This window comes from Pogoniulus pusillus, chromosome 34 (genome assembly GCF_015220805.1).
Source record: "Pogoniulus pusillus isolate bPogPus1 chromosome 34, bPogPus1.pri, whole genome shotgun sequence".
Classification (NCBI taxonomy): domain Eukaryota; kingdom Metazoa; phylum Chordata; class Aves; order Piciformes; family Lybiidae; genus Pogoniulus; species Pogoniulus pusillus.
Window position 1 is genome coordinate 3,843,634 of NC_087297.1, and position 21,667 is coordinate 3,865,300.

The 21,667-nt window shown below is 48.3% G+C and overlaps 1 protein-coding gene across 1 annotated transcript in view; it reads left to right on the forward strand.

Moving 5' to 3' along the window:
• Positions 1-21,667, forward strand: part of TAF4B (TATA-box binding protein associated factor 4b) — a 104,856-nt gene that overhangs the window by 62,541 nt on the left and 20,648 nt on the right. Inside the window, exons 12-14 of the mRNA XM_064170512.1 lie at positions 1,669-1,799; positions 10,083-10,208; positions 11,199-11,255. Of these exons, the coding sequence (XP_064026582.1) occupies positions 1,669-1,799; positions 10,083-10,208; positions 11,199-11,255 (314 nt within the window). The remainder of the gene's footprint in view (positions 1-1,668; positions 1,800-10,082; positions 10,209-11,198; positions 11,256-21,667) is intronic.

Genomic DNA, 21,667 nt, shown 5'->3' on the forward strand with positions numbered 1-21,667 from the left:
GCATTGTTCCTGGATGAGGAGCAGTGTGGGCAGCAGGACAAGGGAGGTTATTCTGCCCCTGTGCTCAGCACAGCTCAGGCCACACCTTGAGTGCTGTGTCCAGTTCTGGGCCCCTCAGTTCAAGAGAGATGTTGAGGTGCTGGAAGGTGTTGAGAGAAGGGCAGCAAGGCTGGGGAGGGGCCTGGAGCAGAGCCCTGTGAGGAGAGACTGAGGGAGCTGGGGGTGTGCAGCCTGCAGCAGAGGAGGCTCAGGGCAGAGCTCATTGCTGCCTGCAGCTGCCTGCAGGGAGGCTGTAGCCAGGTGGGGTTGGTCTCTGCTGCCAGGCAAGTATCACAGTATCACCAAGGTTGGAAGAGACAGCAACAGAAGAAGGGGACACAGCCTCAAGTTGTGCCAGGGCAGGTTCAGGCTGGATGTTAGGAGGAAGTTGTTGGCAGAGAGAGTGATTGGCATTGGAATGGGCTGCCCAGGGAGGTGGTGGAGTTGCTGTCCCTGTAGGTGTTGAAGCCAAGCCTGGACGAGGCATTTAGCACCATGGTCTGGTTGATTGGCCAGGGCTGGGTGCTAGGTTGGGCTGGCTGAGCTTGGAGCTCTCTTCCAACCTGCTTGCTTCTGTGATTCTAAGACATTGCAGCTTCTTCCTGCCTGGGAGACTGTTCCTCTTGTTCAGTTAGAGCAGCAAATCACAGGCAGCAGGCAGTGAGTTTTTTTCCCCTGTTTATCCATCCTTAACCCTCCGCTTGGCAGTAAATAGGGAGATGGCTTCTGAGGATGTGCTGTATATTGCTCCATAAAGTATTACAGCTGCTGTAAGGGCGAGCAGAGCACTGCTGACACCTGCAGCCTAGGAGGGACGTGGAGCTGCTGCCTGCTGTGCCCACCAGGGAAAAGTCTCTGCTGTCCAGGTGTCTCGGGGGAGCCGTGTTGAGCGATGGATGGTGGCAGCCACTGGAAGGTTGCTCCCTCAGCAGAAGGTGGCAGAGGTGATGCCCAGCTCTGGGCACGGGGCTGGCACAGCTTTGCCTGGAGCTGCAGTCACAGCTGCTGGAAAGCAGAGAGGCAGCAACAGCCCGAGAGGAAAGGTTGAAGGTGGTGGCATGGTGACCCTGCCCGGGCTTGATCTGTGCTGTCCTAGCTGCTGCCATGGGAGGGTTGGGTCTGGCTGCCCCGCGCAGGTCGTTTGAGGCAGGTGAGAGGGTCCTGTGTGCCCGGAGTGTGCTGCCAAACCCGTCCCAGCTGGTGGAATAAATGTCATGAGTTGTTAACAAGCAGAGTGTCAAGCAGGGCAAGATGTAATTCCCCATTTTTTTTTAATTACTGGAATTAACAGAACCTGGCACTAATTTCTACAGCTCCTGCTTCTCCCCCTCCCCGAACACGGAGCTTGATTTGTGTTCTTATTAACTCTGTCCTATAAATGACCTTGCAAGGAGAGTGGTTCTGGAGGCTAAGTGAAACAATGTCTATATTTTCTGAAGCTCCAGGCTAAGTTTTATTAATGTAATGTCTGAGATCTTTGAAGTTGTGACTTTACCAGGAAAATCATAATCTCCAAACCTTTATTCATAATGGGTATGACTTCCAGGGGGAACAGAATACCTGCTGTGCTAATTATTTCAATTATCAGCTACTACTAAAACATGTAATGGATTCTCTCTGCTTCCACAGGTAAAAGGCATGACATTGTGGAACTCAACTCTGATGTTGTGAACTTGATCTCCCAAGCTACACAGCAGAGATTAAGAGGGCTCCTAGAAAAACTGACTGTAATTGCTCAGCACAGAGCATCAACCCACAAGGTAAAAGAAGTTGTTAAGCAACTTTTGCACCAAAGTTTTCCTCCTTTGCAGTCTGGAAGGGAAATCTCTTCCAGGTACAGGCACATCATGTACAGTATGTATGTGTCCAGTTCTGAGGGCCCCAGCACAAGAGGGAGATGGAACTGTTGGAGCAAGTCCAGAGGAGGCTGTGAGGATGATCAAGAGAGATGGAGCACCTCCTCTGTGAGGACAGGCTGAGAGCTGGGGCTGTTCAGCTTGGGGAAGAGAAGGCTCTGGGGAGAGCTTAGAGCAGCTTCCCAGTACCTGAAGGGGGCTGTAGGAGCGCTGGGGAGGGGCTTTTTACAAGGGGTTGCAGTGACAGGACAAAGGACAATGGCTTTGAGCAGAAAGAGGGGAGGCTGAGACCAGAGATAAATTCTTTCCAGTGAAGGTGGTGAGACACTGGAACAGATTGTCCAGGGAGGCTGTGGATCACAGAATCAGCCAGGTTGGAAGAGACCTCCAAGATCATCCAGCCCAACCTAGCACCCAGCCCTGTTCAATCAACCAGACCATGGCACTAAGTGCCCCAGCCAGGTTTTTCTGGAACACCTCCAGGGATGGTGACTCCACCACCTCCCTGGGCAGCCCATTCCAATGCCAATCACTCTCTCTGCCAACAACTTCCTCCTAACATCCAGTCTAGACCTCCCTGGAAGTGTTGAAGGCCAGATTGGATGGGGACTACAGTGGGAGGTGTCCTTGCCCATGGCACTGGGTGATTTTTAAGTTCCCTTCCAACCCAAAGCAGTCTATGCTTCTCTGTGCCTTTTCAACCTCTACCAAAGGCTGGGTTTGTTCTATCTCTTTATAGCCTCTAACCATTCCTTGTGTCTTCCATTCAGCTTGCTGGATAGCTGCCCTTCCAGCCCAGCATAAGAGTAGTTGTATGGATTTGTTCTCTTCCTGGTGACTGCTGCACAGTAGATGTAAAGCTATTTTGGCCTGCTCTGGGTTGCTGGGTTGATTCAGGGGCTTGTGTCTGCTTTATGCATTTACTGGTGATGAAACTGCAGCATTGGCTCAGTACAAAGCCTTGGGAAAATAAGTTGAGTATTTTATTTTTAGAAAGTGCTCCATGTGAAGGTTCTTTGATCTTAATGTTTGTAGAACTGTTGTGTCTTTTTGTCTGCCAGTGCTACTTATGATTCCCTTGCCTCCCTTTTTGCATTAGCTCCATTCACTATAAGGGGTATTGGGTTCCAGCATCCCTCTGGATGCTTGGGTAGTGCAAATGGGAAGCAATAACTTGCTAGCAGGCAAAATAGCTCTTTCAGGGATGGATTTGCTGCTGTTGTCATTCAATAATAGGACATTAGTCCTTACTTTTTTCAGTATTGAGTTCTTGATACTGGGATTTGGAAGCAGATTAGCTTTCAGCTCCTAGAATGGAAGTTTGATGCAGATTATCTTTTAGCTCCCAAAGTGGAAGTTAGAAGCAGATTATTTTTCAACTCCCACACTGGAAATTAGAAGCAGATTAGCTTTCAGATCCTAGATTGGAAGTTAGAAGCAGATTAGCTTTCAGGTCCTGGATTGGAAGTTAGAAGCAGATTAGCTTTCAGGTCCTGGATTGGAAGTTAGAAGCAGATTAGCTTTCAGATTCTAGATTCTTATTTGTGTGCTTGGAAATTAGAAGCAGATTATCTTTAACCCCCAGACTGGAAATTAGAAGCAGATAATCTTTCAGCTCCTAGATTGGAAGTTTGAAGCAGATTATCTTTCAACCCCTAAATTCTTGTTTGTGTGCTTGGAATTTAGAAGCAGATTATCTTTAACCCCCAGACTGGAAATTAGAAGCAGATAATCTTTCAGCTCCTGGACTGGAAGTTTGAAGCAGATTGTCTTTTGGCTCCTAAATTCTTGTTTGTGTGGTTGGCAGTTTGAAGCAGATTATCTTTTAACTCCTAAACTGGAAATTAGAAGCAGATTATCTTTCAACCCCTAAATTCTTGTTTGTGTGGTTGGAAGTTAGAAGCAGATTATCTTTCACCCTCAGACTGGAAATTAGAAGCAGATTAGCTTTCAGATCCTAAATTACTGTCTTTTGGTTACAAGTTAGAAGCAAATTAACTTTCAGCTCCCAAACTGGAAGTTAGAAGCAGATTATCTTTCAACTCCTAAATTACTTTTTTTTTGGTTGGAAATTAGAAGCCAATTATCTTTCAGCTCCAAAACTAGAAGTTAGAAGCAGATTATCTTTCAACTCCTAAATTCTTGTGTGCTTGGAAGTTAGAAGCAGATTACCTTTAACCCCCAGACTGGAAGTTAGAAGCAGATTACCTTTCAGATCCCAAACTGGAAGTTAGAAGCAGATTATCTTTCAGCTCCCAAACTTTAAGTTAGAAGCAAATTATCTTTCAACTCCTAAATTCTTGTTTGTGTGGTTGGAAGTTAGAAGTAGATTATCTTTCAGATCCCAGACTTTAAGTTAGAAGCAGATTAACTTTCAGCTCCCAAACTTTAAGTTAGAAGCAAATTATCTTTCAACTCCTAAATTCTTGTTTGTGTGGTTGGAAGTTAGAAGCAGATTAGCTTTCAGATCCCAAACTGGAAGTTAGAAGCAGATTATCTTTAACCCTCAGACTGGAAGTTAGAAGCAGATTATCTTTAATCCTCAGACTGGAAGTTAAAAGCAGATTATCTTTAACCCTCAGACTGGAAGTTAGAAGCAGATTATCTTTAACCCTCAGACTGGAAGTTAGAAGCAGATTATCTTTCAACTCCTAAATTACTGTTTTTTGGTTGGAAGTTAGCAAATTATCTTTCAACTCCTAAATTACTGTTTTTTGGTTGGAAGTTAGAAGTAGATTATCTTTCAGATCCCAAACTTTAAGTTAGAAGCAGATTAACTTTCAGCTCCCAAACTTTAAGTTAGAAGCAAATTATCTTTCAACTCCTAAATTCTTGTTTGTGTGGTTAGAAGTTAGAAGCAGATTACCTTTCAGCTCCCAGACTGGAAGTTAGAAGCAGATTGTCTTTCAGCTCCTAAATTCTTCTTTGTCTGGTTGTGTTGTTTTGTTTTGTTTTGCCTTTTTACAGGAGCTTCATAGTTCCATGGAATTTAACAAGAGCTAACTGATGCAATAGGAGTTATTTTTGTACTCAACACTTTTTGTAAGCTTTTAAGTGCTAGACAAGCAGTAATAAAAAGCAGGAGCTATTTGTAGGCTTCCAAATATGGATAGTGATGGATGGAGCAGTTGGAGTATGGTGTTCTTTGGCAGAAGAAGATGCAGTACAAAGAAAAGAAACAGTACAAAAGTAGGATAGAGTTTACTACGAGAAGTTTTTAGGAACCTGCACAGCCTGTGGTGTCTCTACAGAGTGCAAGATCCAATGGAGCTCATGAGCAGAAATGAGGTGGAAGCTGAAGTCACAGAATCATAGAATCAGGCAGGTTGGAAGAGAGCTCCAAGCTCAGCCAGTGCAACCTAGCACCCAGCCCTGGCCAATCAACCAGACCATGGCACTCAGTGCCCCAGCCAGGCTTGGCTGCAACACCTCCAGGTGTTCAAGGCAACTCCACCACCTCCCTGGGCAGCCCATTCCAATGCCAATCACTCTCTCTGACAACAACTTCCTCCTAACATCCAGCCTAGACCTGCCCTGGCACAACTTGAGGCTGTGTCCCCTTGTTCTGTTGCTGCTTGCCTGGCAGCAGAGCCCAACCCCACCTGGCTACAGCCTCCCTGCAGGCAGCTGCAGACAGCAATGAGCTCTGCCCTGAGCCTCCTCTGCTGCAGGCTGCACCCCCCCAGCTCCCTCAGCCTCTCCTCACAGGGCTGTGCTCCAGGCCCCTCCCCAGCCTTGCTGCCCTTCTCCAAACACCTTCCAGCACCTCAACATCTCCCTTGAACTGAGGAGCCCAGAACTGGACACAGCACTCAGGGTATGTCCTGAGCTGTGCTGAGAATCATAGACTGGTTTGAGTAGGAAGGGATGTTAAAGTTATTCTAAAATCAAAAATTAGAAGAGCTAAGATCACACACAACAGAAATGCCACAGTCTGACATGAATAAAATTCAGAACAAGGGTTTGGTGCCTGGGTCTTAGGTAAGATTACTCTGATTAGAGCTGTAGATAAAGCAGAATTGTTTCCCATTTCCTGTCATGCTGCTGGGAAATGTTCCTGTAGTGTTCCTGGTAAAAGACTCAGTGATGTTAAACCCAAAATAGCCAAGGATGAAATCTTCCCAACTCCAAAAAATGGATGTAAGTTTAGATTTGATCTTCTTCAAAATTAAACAAAAAGTAACCAATCTCTGCCTTAAGCCAATTATAAACAAGAAAACAGATAATAGGCCACACAATAGCCCCCACTAAGGAAAATAGCTTCATTAGCTTCATTCTGATTTCCCAGAGTTAATTAACAATCACTCAAAATCAATTTGCCCCACACTGGAGTGCTGAAATAAAAGATGTGATGGTTTGGGTGTTCCCTGCCCCCCCCCCCCCCCCCCCCCCCCCACTTTGGAAGTCACCCAGACTAGACTCAGCCAGCTCTGGGAATTGAATGAAGCTTATATTTACAGCTAGAACAATGTACAAGCAGGTATTTAGAGTAGATACAGTTATAGACAGAAATAGACAAGGGAAAAAGGTAATGCAGAAACACAGCAGCCCTCCCAGAAACCTGAGTCCCCAGGAGGGGCTCCCAACCACCCCTGCACCTTCCCCCTACCCCTCTCAACCTTAGCTCGGTCCCAAGGAAGAATGGAGGTTCAGCCAGGGGGTTAGGAAGCAAAGTGAGAGATGTCAGAGAGGCTAGAGAGAGATGCAGCTCAGGCAGTGCCCCAAGAGAAGTGCATTATGTATGTTTGCATTCTTGTTCTTCTGTCTCTCAGCAAGCCTAGGAGTGAAGTAGACATCACTCTTGTTTTCCTTTCACAGCCTGTAATCTAGTTCCTCTCACCAAACCATTCTAGCTAGCTTCAAACTAGCACATGGGCCCAGTCCTGTTCAATATCTTTATTGATGATCTGGACCAGGAGATTGAGTCCAGCATCAGTAAGTTTGCAGATGACACCAAGCTAGGAGCATGTGTGGAGCTGTTGGAGGGTACCAGAGCCCTTCAGAGGGACTTTGCCAGGCTGGATGAGTGGGCAGAGGCCATGGGATGAGATTTAACAAGGCCAAGTGCAGCCTTGGTGGTGTTAGAAAATGGTTGGATCTGTGATCTTAAAGCCCTTTTCCAACCAAGGTGATTCTCTGAAGTCTGGGAAGACAAGAGAGGCAGTGGCATCCTGGCATTGTTCCTGGATGAGGAGCAGTGTGGGCAGCAGGACAAGGGAGGTTCTTCTGCCCCTGTGCTCAGCACAGCTCAGGCCACAGCTTGAGTGCTGTGTCCAGTTCTGGGCTCCTCATTTCAAGAGAGATGTTGAGGTGCTGGATGGTGTTGAGAGAAGGGCAGCAAGGCTGGGGAGGGGCCTGGAGCAGAGCCCTGTGAGGAGAGGCTGAGGGAGCTGGGGGTGTGCAGCCTGCAGCAGAGGAGGCTCAGGGCAGAGCTCATTGCTGTCTACAACTACCTGCAGGGAGGCTGTAGCCAGGTGGGGTTGGGCTCTGCTGCCAGGCAGCCAGCAACAGAACAAGGGGACACAGCCTCAAGTTGTGCCAGGGCAGGTCTAGGCTGGATGTGAGGAGGAAGTTAGCCTGGAGAAGAGGAGGCTCAGGGGAGACCTTATTACTGTCTACAACTACCTGAGGGGTGATTGTGGCCAGGAGGAGGTTGCTCTCTTCTCTCAGGTGGCCAGCACCAGAACAAGAGGACACAGCCTCAGGCTGCACCAGGGGAGATTTAGGCTGGAGGTGAGGAGAAAGTTCTTCCCTGAGAGAGTCATTGGACACTGGAATGGGCTGCCCGGGGAGGTGGTGGAGTCGCCGTCCCTGGAGCTGTTCAAGGCAGGACTGGACGTGGCACTTGGTGCCATGGTCTGGCCTTGAGCTCTGTGCTAAAGGGTTGGACTTGATGATCTGTGAGGTCTCTTCCAACCCTGATGATACTGTGATACTGTTAAGTTGTTGGCAGAGAGAGTGATTGGCATTGGAATGGGCTGCCCAGGGAGGTGGTGGAGTGGCTGTGGCTGGAGGTGTTGAAGCCAAGCCTGGCTGGGGCACTTAGTGCCATGGTCTGGTTGGTTGGCCAGGGCTGGGTGCTAGGTTGGACTGGCTGAGCTTGGAGGTCTCTTCCAACCTGCTTGATTCTATGATTCTATGGTCAGGCTGCCCAGAGAAGTGCTGGAGTCTCCATCTTTGGAGCTGTTCCAAGCCCACCTGGATGCCATTCTGTGCAACCTGCTCTAGGTGAGCCTGCTCTGGCAGGGTGGAGGTTGGCCTAAGGGATCTGTAGAGGTCCTTTCCAACCCCTACCATTCTGTGTAGACAACCACTGAGTCCAAGTTGTTTCCTCAGCTGTATTTAGCTCCACATTATGAACAGTCCAATATCTAAGCAGCTTAGTGCTAAATGACTGCAGAGAAGGAATTCACTGACCAGGACAAAATATAACTGCAGATTATATATATATATATATAAATTTATATTATATCTCCTCTCTATATATATATATTAAATATAGATATGAAATCAGTTATTTTAAGTCCTGAAAGAAGTTATCTTAAGCCACTTACTGATGAGCTGAAATACTCTCATGGATGCACCTATTTCTTGCTACTCTAAGCCCATGATAGGGCCTTGGTTCTGGTACAGGGGATTCCATTCCTAATTGGCATAAGGTCTTGGATTTGGCTTTAGAAATGGAAGTATCTGAGTCTGACTTTGGGCATTCTAAGGCAAAAAACTCTTCTAAACTTTGGGAAAAAAAAGAAATTAATCTTCTGGTAATAAGGCTTCCTCCTTTGTCCCTTTAAAAGGATTGTGGCATGCTGGTGGATTATTACAAACTACTGCTTAATAACAAGTTGTGCTAATGCACTGAGCCTGACTCCAAGGAGGGTATGTTTTGTGGGGAGGAGTGGAAGAAAAGACCTCAAGCAGTGAGAGAAGAGGAGGAAAGGGTTTGTTGAGCTTGTTTGCTTAGCCACAGACTCTGCTGGGCAAAGAAAGTCTCCTTGGTTGCAACAGAGCCACAGTTGGTGCTGTGTGGCAATGTGGTGGCTCATGAAAAAGGACCAAGGTTAATAGCAGAAGAGGGATTGATTTGTGTGCTCTGGCTGGGCTGTGAGGATTCAGAGTGGGGGAGAACAGTGCCTCACAGGAAGCCTTCTGCTTTCCTCCCAGCTTTTCCATTGATATGACTGAGCACCTGTGTGAGACCAGAGCTGGAACACTGTGTCCAGTTTTGGGCTGCCCAATTCAAGAGAGACAAGGAGCTGCTGGAGAGAGTCCAGTAGAGAGCTGTGATGGTGATCTCAGAATCACAGAATTAACCAAGACCTCAAAGATCATCGAGTCCAACCTATCACCTAACCCTTCTAATTATCTAAACCATGGCACTAAGTGCCTCATCCAGCCTTGGTATCACAGTATCCCAGTATCATCAGGGTTGGAAGAGACCTCACAGATCATCAAGTCCAACCCTTTAGCACAGAGCTCAAGGCCAGACCATGGCACCAAGTGCCACGTCCAGTCCTGCCTTGAACAGCTCCAGGGACGGCGACTCCACCACCTCCCCGGGCAGCCCATTCCAGTGTCCAATGACTCTCTCAGGGAAGAACTTTCTCCTCACCTCCAGCCTAAATCTCCCCTGGCACAGCCTGAGGCTGTGTCCTCTTGTTCTGGTGCTGGCCACCTGAGAGAAGAGAGCAACCTCCTCCTGGCCACAACCTCCCCTCAGGTAGTTGTTGAATATACTGAACAGGGGTGATGATGATGAAGGGGTTTGAACATCTCTGCTATGAAGAAAGGCTGAGACTTGGGGCTGTTTAGTGTGGAGAGAAGGCTGAAAGGGGATCAGATCAATGCCTATGAGGAGTGGGTGTCAAGGTGAAGGTGCCAGGCATTTTTTGGTGGTGCCCATGACGGGACAAAGAACAATTGGTATGAACTGGAACACAGGAGGCTCCACCTCAACATGAGGAAAGAATTCATCACTTTGAGGGTGCTGGAGCCCTGGAGCAGGCTGCCCAGAGTGGTTGTGGAGTCTCCTTTTCTGGAGACTTTCAAAACCTGCCTGGATGTGTTCCTGTGTGACCTGCCCTAGGTGACCCTGCTTTGGCTGATCTCTGGAGGTCCCTTCCAATCCCTACCATTCTGTGATTCTGTGTGGAAGTGTGATGGCCTCTAAGAAGCTTCTCTTTGCAGGGCAATGACAAGTACATGGTATCTAGTGACACCAGGGCCCAGCTGAGATTCCTTGAAGAGCTTGACCACCTGCACAAGCAGAGAAAGGATGAAGAGGAACGTGAAATGCTGCTTCGAGCAGCCAAGGTGAGAACTTCACTCCTTGCTTTCCGAGGCTCTAGTGGTGAGCATCTTCAGGTGTCTCCTCTTCCTGCTCTAATAACCAGTAACTGGAAATCATCATGTTGAGGCTAGCTTAGGCTACACAGAAAAGGATTGCAGCTTGTCATGTTCTTCTAAACAATCCCAGGAGTGCTTGCAGGCCTCTGGGCTGTGTGTGTGGACTCTTGAAATGAGCCCTGCTGGCCAAACTGAAGCATTCACCTAACTGTAAACATCCATCTTGACTCTCTGGCCCTGCACTTGGTATGTCTTTCTCCATATCTGTTTGAAAATAGGGGTTCACTGTGCTTGTTCAGGCTGCTGGCACCCACTGCTCTGCCAGATCTTTCCTTACCATGGTCAGACCAGAGGGCAGCCTTGGAGCTGCTACCCTCACACCTGCCAACCCCAGATGGAGTGAGCCTCTGCTGCTAGTACAGAACGAGAGCCTTCTTCCCCCTTCCTTCCCCTCCAGAGCAGGAGCAAAGGAAAAACAATTGGTAGATGTTACTCCATCAGCTTCTTTTTGCTGGGGTTGTTTTGCTTTGTTGCAGGCTGAATTTGGGAGCCCCTCAGGTGGGAGCCTGCTCTGGAGCTGCAAGAATCGCGTTGCGCTTGCAGGAGTGCGACTCCCTTTCTTTCCTGGACTTCCTGTCCTTTTTCTAAGTGTCTGCTGCTGACATGAACAACATCATGCCTAGACTGGACCTGACTGACAGTGTTAGCATCATTTTCAGCTTAATCTTGCTTCAGGCTAGAGCAGAGGCAGCCGGCCCAGCTGAGGAGGGGGATGCGCGTATGTGCATGTGGGAGCGGGGGGGGAGGGAAGCCAGTCTGGATTGAGGCATTCACCCCTGCAGCTAAGTCTTTCAATCAGCAGAGAAAATTGTCATTTATGAAATATTTAAGGGACAGGATGGTGTTTGGATGCCAGTAATTTCTGTTCCATCTTTTTCCCCCCTCTCCCTTTGGTAGAGCCGTTACAATAGAAAGGATCCAGAACAGCTGCGGTTAAAGCAGAAAGCGAAAGAGGTAAGTGAGGGCTCCCCAGCTCCCATGCTTGCCTTTGTGTGTGTGTGTGGAGAGAAGGTTGGCAGCCCTGTCCTGGCAATTAGGTCAGGGTTTATTTTGCTGCTGCATACCATTTGCAGAGGCCTTGGGGAAGGACAGGAACTGCCACAGGCAAGGGCAGTGCTTCAAAATGAGGTCAATGAATTACGAGCTCTCTTTTGGAAGGTTTTCTTCTGGCAGCTTCGCTCCTGTCCAGAAACAGCCCTTTGTGAACTGCAGCAGGGCACTTGGTAGGGCTAGAATGTGGGATTAGGAAGTGGGGAAATGAAAGAGAAACTTTTGAGATTTAGCATCTGGGACTGTACAATAGGGCTCCATTTTTCCAGGGTAATTGTTCGTTTTGTAAATCTGATACTGCTTATAATTCTTTGGCTGGGAGGCGGTACTGGGATTTAGTTTTAAATGGAAAATGCCTCTGGCTTTTAATTTTCTGGGCCCAGCAGTTTTTCTGTTCTGGAATGGAGCCCTTGTTTCACACAGTTCATGTTTAGCTGCAGGGGTTTTAGTTTATAGCTTAGACTGGTTAAGCTTTTACTCCCAGAGGCCTCTGCATAGCAACTGTAGAAATCAACAAATAAGTTCATTTATGTCTGCAGCCTCCTCTCAGTAGCTGACTTTTTACATTTCCCAATATCCATTTCCTGACTTTTCTAGCCTGGGAGAAAAAAGCTCCACTAATTGGAGCTTATTTTAATTGAGCCTTAATATTGGATCTCACTGGAGTTGCCCCCAGAGCTACTGGGAACAGAATGAAATGAAAGTAGCTGAGGCTGAAGATGTGTGTGTGTGTGTGTGTGCGTGTGAAATTTTTCACTTGACCTACAGATTCCTTTCCCTGCTGAATAAATCATCAAGCCTGTTCACATTTCTGATTAAGGATCTGACAGCAGATGATAATAAAGACAATTGAGGTGTGAGACGTGTGATGCAGAGCTGAAGGAATTGGTTTCTATAGTTACTTGACTGATTTCATGCAATTTTTAAGCATCTTTGTGCTAAATGAGAGTGATTTTCTCAGCAACCTTTTTTTTTTTCCCTTAACTGTGCCTCTTGAACTATGAAATTTGTTGTTGCTTAACATTGCTGCACTTGGCTCCTAGGTGCCAGCAGCAGCAGCAGGTTATTTATGAATGCTTTAAAGGCCCTTATTGTTTGGATTAATGGAAGAGCCCAGGCAAAACAAATGGAAATCCAGTAAAATAGTATTGGAATCGATGCTCTGGTTTGGCACCACAGCAGCAGAAGTCTGTGAAATAAGAGGAGAGAGAAGGAACTTGCTTCACTCCCTGTATTTTAATTGTTTCTTTCTGCTTGCAACTCTTCCTGCTTGCAATCTGTGAGGACAAAGTTGCCCTAAAGCCCTTCCCAGTTTGCCTGTAGTGCCACTAGGCTCAACAGTCAGTGGCTGATGCTAATTTGTCTTGTTTTGTAGGTGGCTTTACCTTTGCATCTGGGGGTCATTTCTGGAGGTTCTTTCTTTTGCTGGAACACTGCAAAGCAATTTATTGATGCAACTCCTTTTTACTTTTGCTGCAGCACTGCAAAGCAATTTATCCATGCAACTCCTTTTTACTTTTGCTGGAACACTGCAAAGCAATTTATCCATGCAACTCCTTTTTACTTTTGCTGGAGCACTGCAAAGCAATTTATCCATGCATCTCCTTTTTACTTTTGCTGGAGCACTGCAAAGCAATTTATCCATGCAACTCCTTTTTACTTTTGCTGGAGCACTGCAAAGCAATTTATCCATGCAACTCCTTTTTACTTTTGCTGGAGCACTGCAAAGCAATTTATCCATGCATCTCCTTTTTACTTTTGCTGGAGCACTGCAAAGCAATTTATCCATGCATCTCCTTTTTACTTTTGCTGGAGCACTGCAAAGCAATTTATCCATGCAACTCCTTTTTACTTTTGCTGGAGCACTGCAAAGCAACTTATTCATGCAACTCCTTTTTACTTTTGCTGGAGCACTGCAAAGGAATTTATTCATGCAACTCCTTTTTACTTTTGCTGCAGCACTGCAAAGCAATTTATCCATGCAACTCCTTTTTACTTTTGCTGCAGCACTGCAAAGCAATTTATTCATGCAACTCCTTTTTACTTTTGCTGGAGCACTGCAAAGCAACTTATTCATGCAACTCCTTTTTACTTTTGCTGGAGCACTGCAAAGCAATTTGTTCATGCAACTCCTTTTTACTTTTGCTGGAGCACTGCAAAGCAACTTATTCATGCAACTCCTTTTTACTTTTGCTGCAGCTCTGCAAAGCAACTTATCCATGCAACTCCTTTTTACTTTTGCTGCAGCACTGCAAAGCAATTTATTCATGCAACTCCTTTTTACTTTTGCTGCAGCACTGCAAAGCAATTTATTCATGCAACTCCTTTTCTCTCTTCCTCTCTACAGAACGCTGTGTAGGAGCTTGAAAAATATTATGTGATTCAGATGTTTAGAACAGAAATAAGTTAGATGTGGGTGCTTTGAGTCACCTTTTAGATTGATTGGTACTGCTATTGAGATCTCTTTTGCAAAGTGATATCTTGGTGTACAAAAAAGGAGCCAAAAGGCTGACTGAATTTCAGAGACTTACAAAATGAGCCAGGTTGGAAAAGACCTTTGAGATCATCAAGCCCAACCTATCACCCAAGACCTCCTAACTAACTAAACCATGGCACTAAGTGCCTCATCTTAGTGCTTAATAGTCTAATAAGTGAATCATAGAATCAGTTAGGGTTGGAAGGGACCACAAGGATCATCTAGTTCCAAGCCCCCTGCCATGGGGGGGAACACCCTACCTAGATCAGGCTAGCAAGTGCTGGAGGGATGTTGGAACAGGTTGCCCAGGGAGGTTGTGGATGCCCCCTGGCCAGGTTGGGTAGGGCCTTGAACAGTCTGTTCTAGTGGGAGGTGTCCTTGCCCATGGCAGGGAGGTTGGAACTTGATGATCCTTTAGGTCCCTTCCAACCTAAACCATTCTGTGATTCTATGGCAGAGTTCACATCCCTCAGTGCATCTTATCTTGTCACTTCATCACACTGCTTCTGCTTATTTCTCCATGCTGTGCTGCTTCCAGAGTGATGCTCTCCCAGCTGCTTCACACAGAGAAGAGGGGGCAGATGTGCCTCTTAGAATCATAGAATCAACCAGGTTGGAAGAGACTTCCAAGCTCATCCAGCCCAACCTAGCACCCAGCCCTATCCAGTCAACCAAACCATGGCACTAAGTGCCTCATCCAGGCTTTTGGGACAACACAGATCTCTGCCTTGGTATTGCCTTGTCCTTGGTACTGCTGGAGGCTCTCTGGAGAATAAGGCAAGCAGAACTTCTGCAGGCTTCACATACTGGGTGGGGGAAACCCACCCTGTGTGCTGGGGGGGCTTCCTTATTTGGGAGACCCTCTCAGACTGAAGTGGAAATGAGGCCAAATGCAGCTGGTCAGTTTGGGCACTTACACTGAGAGTCTGGAGAGGAATGGGCAGCAAACATTTGCATTAAATATCCAAACTGCAATAAGAGCAAAATAAAAGTCATCAAAAATGCCAGCCTGAAGCTGACATCAGAGGGGCCAGAGCTTACCACTGTCTGTCTTGTTGTCTTGTGAGTGTAGCCTGCTCCTTGAGGAGCAGCACTTGGGGATTTTGATACCTCTGTCAGCTGGAATTGGATCCTTCCCAGGCCACTCTGCTCGAGTGCCCACTGGAAGGCTTGATCTGATCCACTTCAAGTCCTTCAGCCATGGGTATAGGTCCTTCCTTCCTCAAAGGTGTATTTTATGTGTTGATGGGGACTTGATCTGAAAGGCTTGATCTGATCCACTTCAAGTCCTTCAGCCATGGGTATAGGTCCTTCCTTCCTCAAAGGTGTATTTTATGTGTTGCTGGGGACCTCCACCAGGGAGAGGGTGTGGGGAGATGGCACTGGAGCATGTTCTAAAGCAATGCTTCCCAAAATGCAGAGTGCACATCCTAACAATGAGCACTCATAAATCCAGAGTGTGCTGTCATCCAGCAGCTGCAGGCAACATCTTAGCCTTGCTGGAAGTACATCCAGAGCCTCGGCGGAGGGTCCTTTGATCCACAAGGCTCTGCATAATTGCTGTGACCTTTTCATCCCTTTTTGCATGACCTATTGCCTCAAACTTCCCCTCTGTGAAGCCATTTACTGCCCTGTATTCTTAGCCTGTGAATTAAGTCTTTATTTACTTCCTCCTTTCACCTGTTTCAGCAGATTTTAATACCTCTGGAAAGTGCACATTCCTTCTGAGACAGCTGCAAGCCAGGCTTGCCCCAAGCTGCTCCTTTGTGCACTCAACAATCCTGTCCTTGCTCAACTCATGGGGCAGCTCTTTGTGCTTCTTCAGCCTTACCTGCCACGTTGACCTGGAAGGGTACAGTCCTTGCACAGTCCCCCTGATGCTTGCACTTTTAAACCATAACTTTTTTAAGGTGCTTTCTGCTGTTTCCAGGTCTACTTTGACTTCTACTTTCAGTTACAAAGGAAATGTTCAGTTCATAGATTCAGAGAATGGTTTGGGTTGGAAGGGACCTTAAAGATCATCCAGTTCCAACCACCCTGCCATGCCCAGGGACACCTTCCACTAGCCCAAGTTGCTCAAGGCCTCATCCAGCTTGGCCTTCAACACCTCCAGAGACAGCAACTCCACCACCTCCCTGGGCAGCCTATTCCAATGCCAATCACTCTCTCTGCCAACAACTTCCTCCTAACATCCAGCCTAGACCTGCCCTGGCACAGCTTCAGGCTGTGTCCCCTTGTTCTGTTGCTGGGTGCCTGGCAGCAGAGCCCAACCCCACCTGGCTTACAGTATCATCAGGGTTGGAAGAGACCTCACAGATCATCAAGTCCAACCCTTTACCACAGAGCTCAAGGCTAGACCATGGCACCAAGTGCCACGTCCAGTCCTGCCTTGAACAGCTCCAGGGACGGCGACTCCACCACCTCCCCGGGCAGCCCATTCCAGTGTCCAATGACTCTCTCAGGGAAGAACTTTCTCCTCACCTCCAGCCTAAATCTCCCCTGGCACAGCCTGAGGCTGTGTCCTCTTGTTCTGGTGCTGGCCACCTGAGAGAAGAGAGCAACCTCCTCCTGGCCACAACCACCCCTCAGGTAGTTGCAGACAGCAATAAGGTCTCCCCTTAGCCTCCTCCAGGCAAACTTCCTCCTAACATCCAGCCTAGACCTGCCCTGGCACAGCTTGAGGCTGTGTCCCCTTGTTCTATTGCTGGGTGCCTGGCAGCAGAGCCCAACCCCACCTGGCTACAGCCTCCCTTCAGGTAGTTGTAGACAGCAATGAGCTCTGCCCTGAGCCTCAATCCATTTCCCCTCACCCTGTCACTACAGGCCCTTGTAAAAAGCCCTTCCCCAGCTTTCCCTGAAGTACACTTCAGGTACTGGAAGGCTGCTGTAAGGTCTCCCTGGGGAAGGTCTTGTATCTGTACTTATAGTTTATCTCTGGCTTCATGCCTCTTCTGAAAGGAGCTTATTTAAATGGAGCCTGCGTGGAGGATGCTGTCAAATGTGCAAGCACATGGACAGTGCATCCCAGAAGCCCTGTAAAAATGTCAGCATGAAGCAGTGTGTGCTGGAGGTTTGACCATAAACCCTGATCTCTTGTACTTCTGTCTCTCATCTTCAAAAGGGAGTCTGCTTGTAGTATGGCTGCAGGAAGCTAAAGGCTGAGGCTGGGCAAAGCTTTCACACTGTGTGGGTGCAGTGTTGCTGACTGGGTTGAGCAGGGCTGGTGAGGAGCAGCTGAGGGAACTGAGGTTGCTTAGTCTGGAGAAGAAGAGGCTGAGGGAAGATCTTCTGACTCTACCCAACTACTTGAAAGGTGATTGGAGCCAAGTGGGGATTGGTCTCTTCTCCCTAGTAACTGGCAATAAGACAAGAGGATATGGCCTCAAGTTACACCAAGGGAGGTTTAGGTTGAATGTTAAAAGAAGCTTCTTCCTTGGAAGAGTTCTAACAGGCTGGAACAGGCTGCCCAGGGAGGTGCTGGTCCCCATCCCTAGAGGTGCTGAAAAGAGGCAGAGCTGTGGTGCTGAGGGACATGGTTTAGCCCCAGCCTTGGCAGAGTTAGAGCATAGTTGGGCTCAAATCAGTCAATAAATCCAACCATGCACCCAGCACCACCATGGCCACCAATCCATGTCCCACAGTGCCATGGCCACACATTCCTTGAACACCTCTGGGGCAGCCTGTGCCAATCCCTAACCTCTCTTGCAGAAAAGATTCTTTCTTTACTCCCCAATCTAACCCTCCCCTGGCACCATTTCAGGCTATTTCCTCTCTCACTGTCACCTGATACTAGGCAGAAGAGATGAACTCCCACCTCACTGCCAATGGCAGGGGGGCTGGAAGTGGATGATCTTTGAGGTCTCTTACTCTGTGATAAGCAGAGACGCCTCAAACAGATCAGCCCCATCAAGCCTGCCCTTCAAAGATGTGCAGTAAAGGGCAGTAGCAAGGACCCATGGAGCTGTTCCTATTCTTTTCAGAGAATCACAGAATCAAGCAGGTTGGAAGAGACCTCCAAGCTCATCCAGTCCAACCTAGCACCCAGCCCTGGCCAAACAACCAGACCATGGCATTAAGTGCCCCAGCCAGGCTTGGCTTCAACACCTCCAGCCACAGAGACTCCACCACCTCCCTGGGCAGCCCATTCCAGTGCCAATCACTCTCTCTGACAACAACTTCCTCCTAACATCCAGACCTGCCCTGGCACAGCTTGAGACTGTGTCCCCTTGTTCTGTTGCTGGGTGCCTGGCAGCAGAGCCCAACCCCACCTGGCTACAGCCTCCCTGCAGGCAGCTGCAGGCAGCAATGAGCTCTGCCCTGAGCCTCCTCTTCTGCAGGCTGCACACCCCCCCAGCTCCCTCAGCCTCTCCTCCTGTGCTCCAGGCCCCTCCCCAGCCTTGCTGTCCTTCTCTGGACACCTTCCAGCACGTCAACATCTCTCTTGAATTGAGGACCCCAGAGCTGGACACAGCATTCCAGGTGTGGCCTGAGCAGTGCTGAGCACAGGGGCAGAAGAACCTCCCTTGTGCTCATTCACCACTGTTCATCCTAGGAAGCAGTAAATATTTTCCCACAAGTTGCTTTGAATTTGCCTTAATTTATTGCTCAATTTCTTTCTTGTGGAAGCTACAAGAATCAGGGGGGGCTCTGCCTCTTTCCTCTGCTTGCTTTTCCTTGCTTTTAATCCCCCCCCAAGTCTTATACAAATTCTTGTTCCTCTACTTTAGTGCTTTTATTACTGCTGATGTACTCATTGCTGGATAGCACACATAACCCTTAGGCATACATTAACTTGTCTTCAGCCTTCCCTGGTTTCCTTTTCTGCCACTTCTTCTGTTACTTTCAGTATTTATTTAATCTCTCCCATGCTCTGTCAGCCTCCACTGTCATATCTGGAGACATCCCCACTTGTTGGGTTGGGTTTTTTTCCCTCCTTGATGTTAAACTCAGTATCTTGTTCATGCACATTTTAGTCTTTTCCTTTCTGTTAATTAGAACTAAGAGCAGAATTGTGCTGTTTAGCTTCCCCACCTCCTTCTCAGCTCGTCTGCATCCACAGACCTCATTGCTGGCTACAAGTACCTGAAGGGAGGCTGTAGCCAGGTGGGGTTGGGCTCTGCTGCCAGGCAGCCAGCAATAGAACAAGGAGACACAGTCTGAAGTTGTGCCAGGGGAGGTCTAGGCTGGATGTTAGGAGGAAGTTGTTGGCAGAGAGAGTGATTGGCATTGGAATGGGTTGCCCAGGGAGGTGGGGGAGTGGCCTTGAGCACCTGGAGGTGTTGAAGCCAAGCCTGGCTGGGGCACTCAGTGCCATGGTGTGGTTGCTTGGCCAGGGCTGGGTGCTAGGTTGGGCTGGATGAGCTTGGAGCCCTCTTCCAACCTGGTTGATTCTATGATGATTCTGTGATCTGTTTGTTGCTGTATTGCCAGGGATGGGTTTGGTGGGATTCATTCCTTAGGCAGAAGTTAAATCTGAGAAGCAAGAGGGGTGGAAATCTCTATTCCTTTTATTTGCTGGTGCATTATACACTGGAACTCCTGCAGGAGTGGGCTGTGCTATTAGAAGGGTCTGCAGAAGGGCAACAAAGCTGGGGAAGGGTCTGGAGAACAGGGCTGAGGAGCAGCTGAGGGAGCTGGGGTTGGTTAGTGTAGAGAAGAGGAGGCTGAGGGGAGACCTCATTGCTCTCTGCAGCTCCCTGAGAAGAGGTTGAAGCCAGGCAGGGGTTGGACTCTTCTGTCTAGTAGCAAGTGATAGGATGAGAGGAAATAGTCTCAAGTTGCCCCAGGGGAGGTTTAGGTTGGAGATCAGAAGAAACTTCTTCCTGCAAGCATTCTCACACACGGGCACAGGCTGCCCAGGGAGGTGGCTGAATCCCCATCCCTGGAGGGGTTTCAGGGAGGCAGAGCTGTGGTGCTGAGGGACATGGCTTAGCCTTGGCAGAGTTAGAGAATGGTTGGACTCAATGTCCTTAAAGGTCCTTTCCAACTGAAACCATTCTATTGATAGGACAAGCAGCAATGGATGGAAGCTGCAGCACAGGAGGTTCCAGCTCAACACAAGGGGCAACTTCTTGACTGGAAGGGTCCCAGAGCCCTGGCACAGGCTGCCCAGAGAGGTTGTGGAGTCTCCTTCTCTGGAGCCTTTCAAGGCCTGTCTGGATGTGTTCCTGTGTGCCCTGAGCTAGATTGTGTGGTCCTGCTTTGGCAGGGGGGGTTGGACTCCATGATCTTTTTGGGTCCCTTCCAACCCCTAACATCCTGTGTGATCCTGTGATATTACTCTGTTCTGTGAAGCTAGAGGAGCAAAACAGAGACCATTTAATTAGCAAGCAGCTTTGCTAAGAGGTTATCCAGTACAAAAGATGTGATAAATGTTTCCAGAGAAGCTTGGGCTTCATTCTTTCAGGAAAATGCCAAATGCTTGCTGAAGATACTTGGTTTAATTACTTCATTGCATGCTCTGCTGAGGGAGCTGGGGGGGGTTTGGTCTGAGGAAGAGGAGGCTGAGGGGAGACCTCATTGCTATCTACAGCTCCCTGAAAGGAGGATGCAGTGAGGTAGGGGTTGGGCTCTTCTCTCTGGTAACAAGTGGCAGGATGAGAGGAAATGAAGGAACCTCTTCCTTGGGACAATTCTCAACCACTGGAACAGGGGATGAGGCCTTGAGCAACCTGAGCTAGCAAAAGGTGCCCCTGCCTATGGCAGGGGGTTGGAACTAGATGATCTTTGAGATCTCTTCCAACCCAAACCACTCTCTGTTTCCATGAGTGTGATGGAATTTCCCTGAGCAGGAGCAGAAATCTCCTTCAGAGCAAGGACCTGAGCAAAGGACAGGAGAGGTCAATTGGCAAAGCTTTCATTTGGTCTGATTACAGCCATGCTGCAAATGCCATTGCCCTAGAAGGGAGGACTTTAAAACATGCCTTTGCTGCCTGATTTGTGCTGCAGGTCAGATTAACTCAAATGGTTATTGTGCCACCTGAGAGATTCCTGCCTGCTGCCAGACCAGGCTTTAAACCCTATTTTTATTATTAAAAAGGCCAGCAGCAACAAAGACCTATTTTACCAGTTCTGAGTCGTTCTCATAGCAATTTGATCTTTATACTCAGGTTTGAGAACTCTTTGTGCTGCCATTCTTAGCCTGTGTGACAATCAGAATGAGGAGAGAAGGAGGGTGAACATTCGTTTGCCTCTTGCCTGGAGAGTGTCCCCTCTCCTCTGGCTCCCCCTTCAAGGAGTGAATTTTGAGCAGACTCTGTCTTGTGGTGGAGCAGTAGCAAGTTTTCAGCAGGTGAAGTAAGTCAGGTTGAAGGGAATGCTGCTGGTTTGTGAGGCTGATGTATGGCACAGGGTCACAGAATCATAGAATCACAGAATCAAGTAGGTAGGAAGAGAGCTCCAAGCTCAGCCAGCCCAACCTAGCACCCAGCCCTGCCCAACCAACCAGACCATGGCACTAAGTGCCCCAGCCAGGCTTGGCTTCAACACCTCCAGCCACAGCCACTCCACCACCTCCCTGGGCAGCCCATTCCAATGCCAATCACTCTCTCTGACAACAACTTCCTCCTAACATCCAGCCTAGACCTGCCCTGGCACAACTTGAGGCTGTGTCCCCTTCTTCTGTTGCAGCTTGCCTGGCAGCAGAGCCCAACCCCACCTGGCTACAGCCTCCCTGCAGGCAGCTGCAGACAGCAATCAGCTCTGCCCTGAGCCTCCTCTGCTGCAGGCTGCACACCCCCAGCTCCCTCAGCCTCTCCTCACAGGGCTGTGCTCCAGGCCCCTCCCCAGCCTTGCTGCCCTTCTCTCAACACCTTCCAGCACCTCAACATCTCTCTGGAAT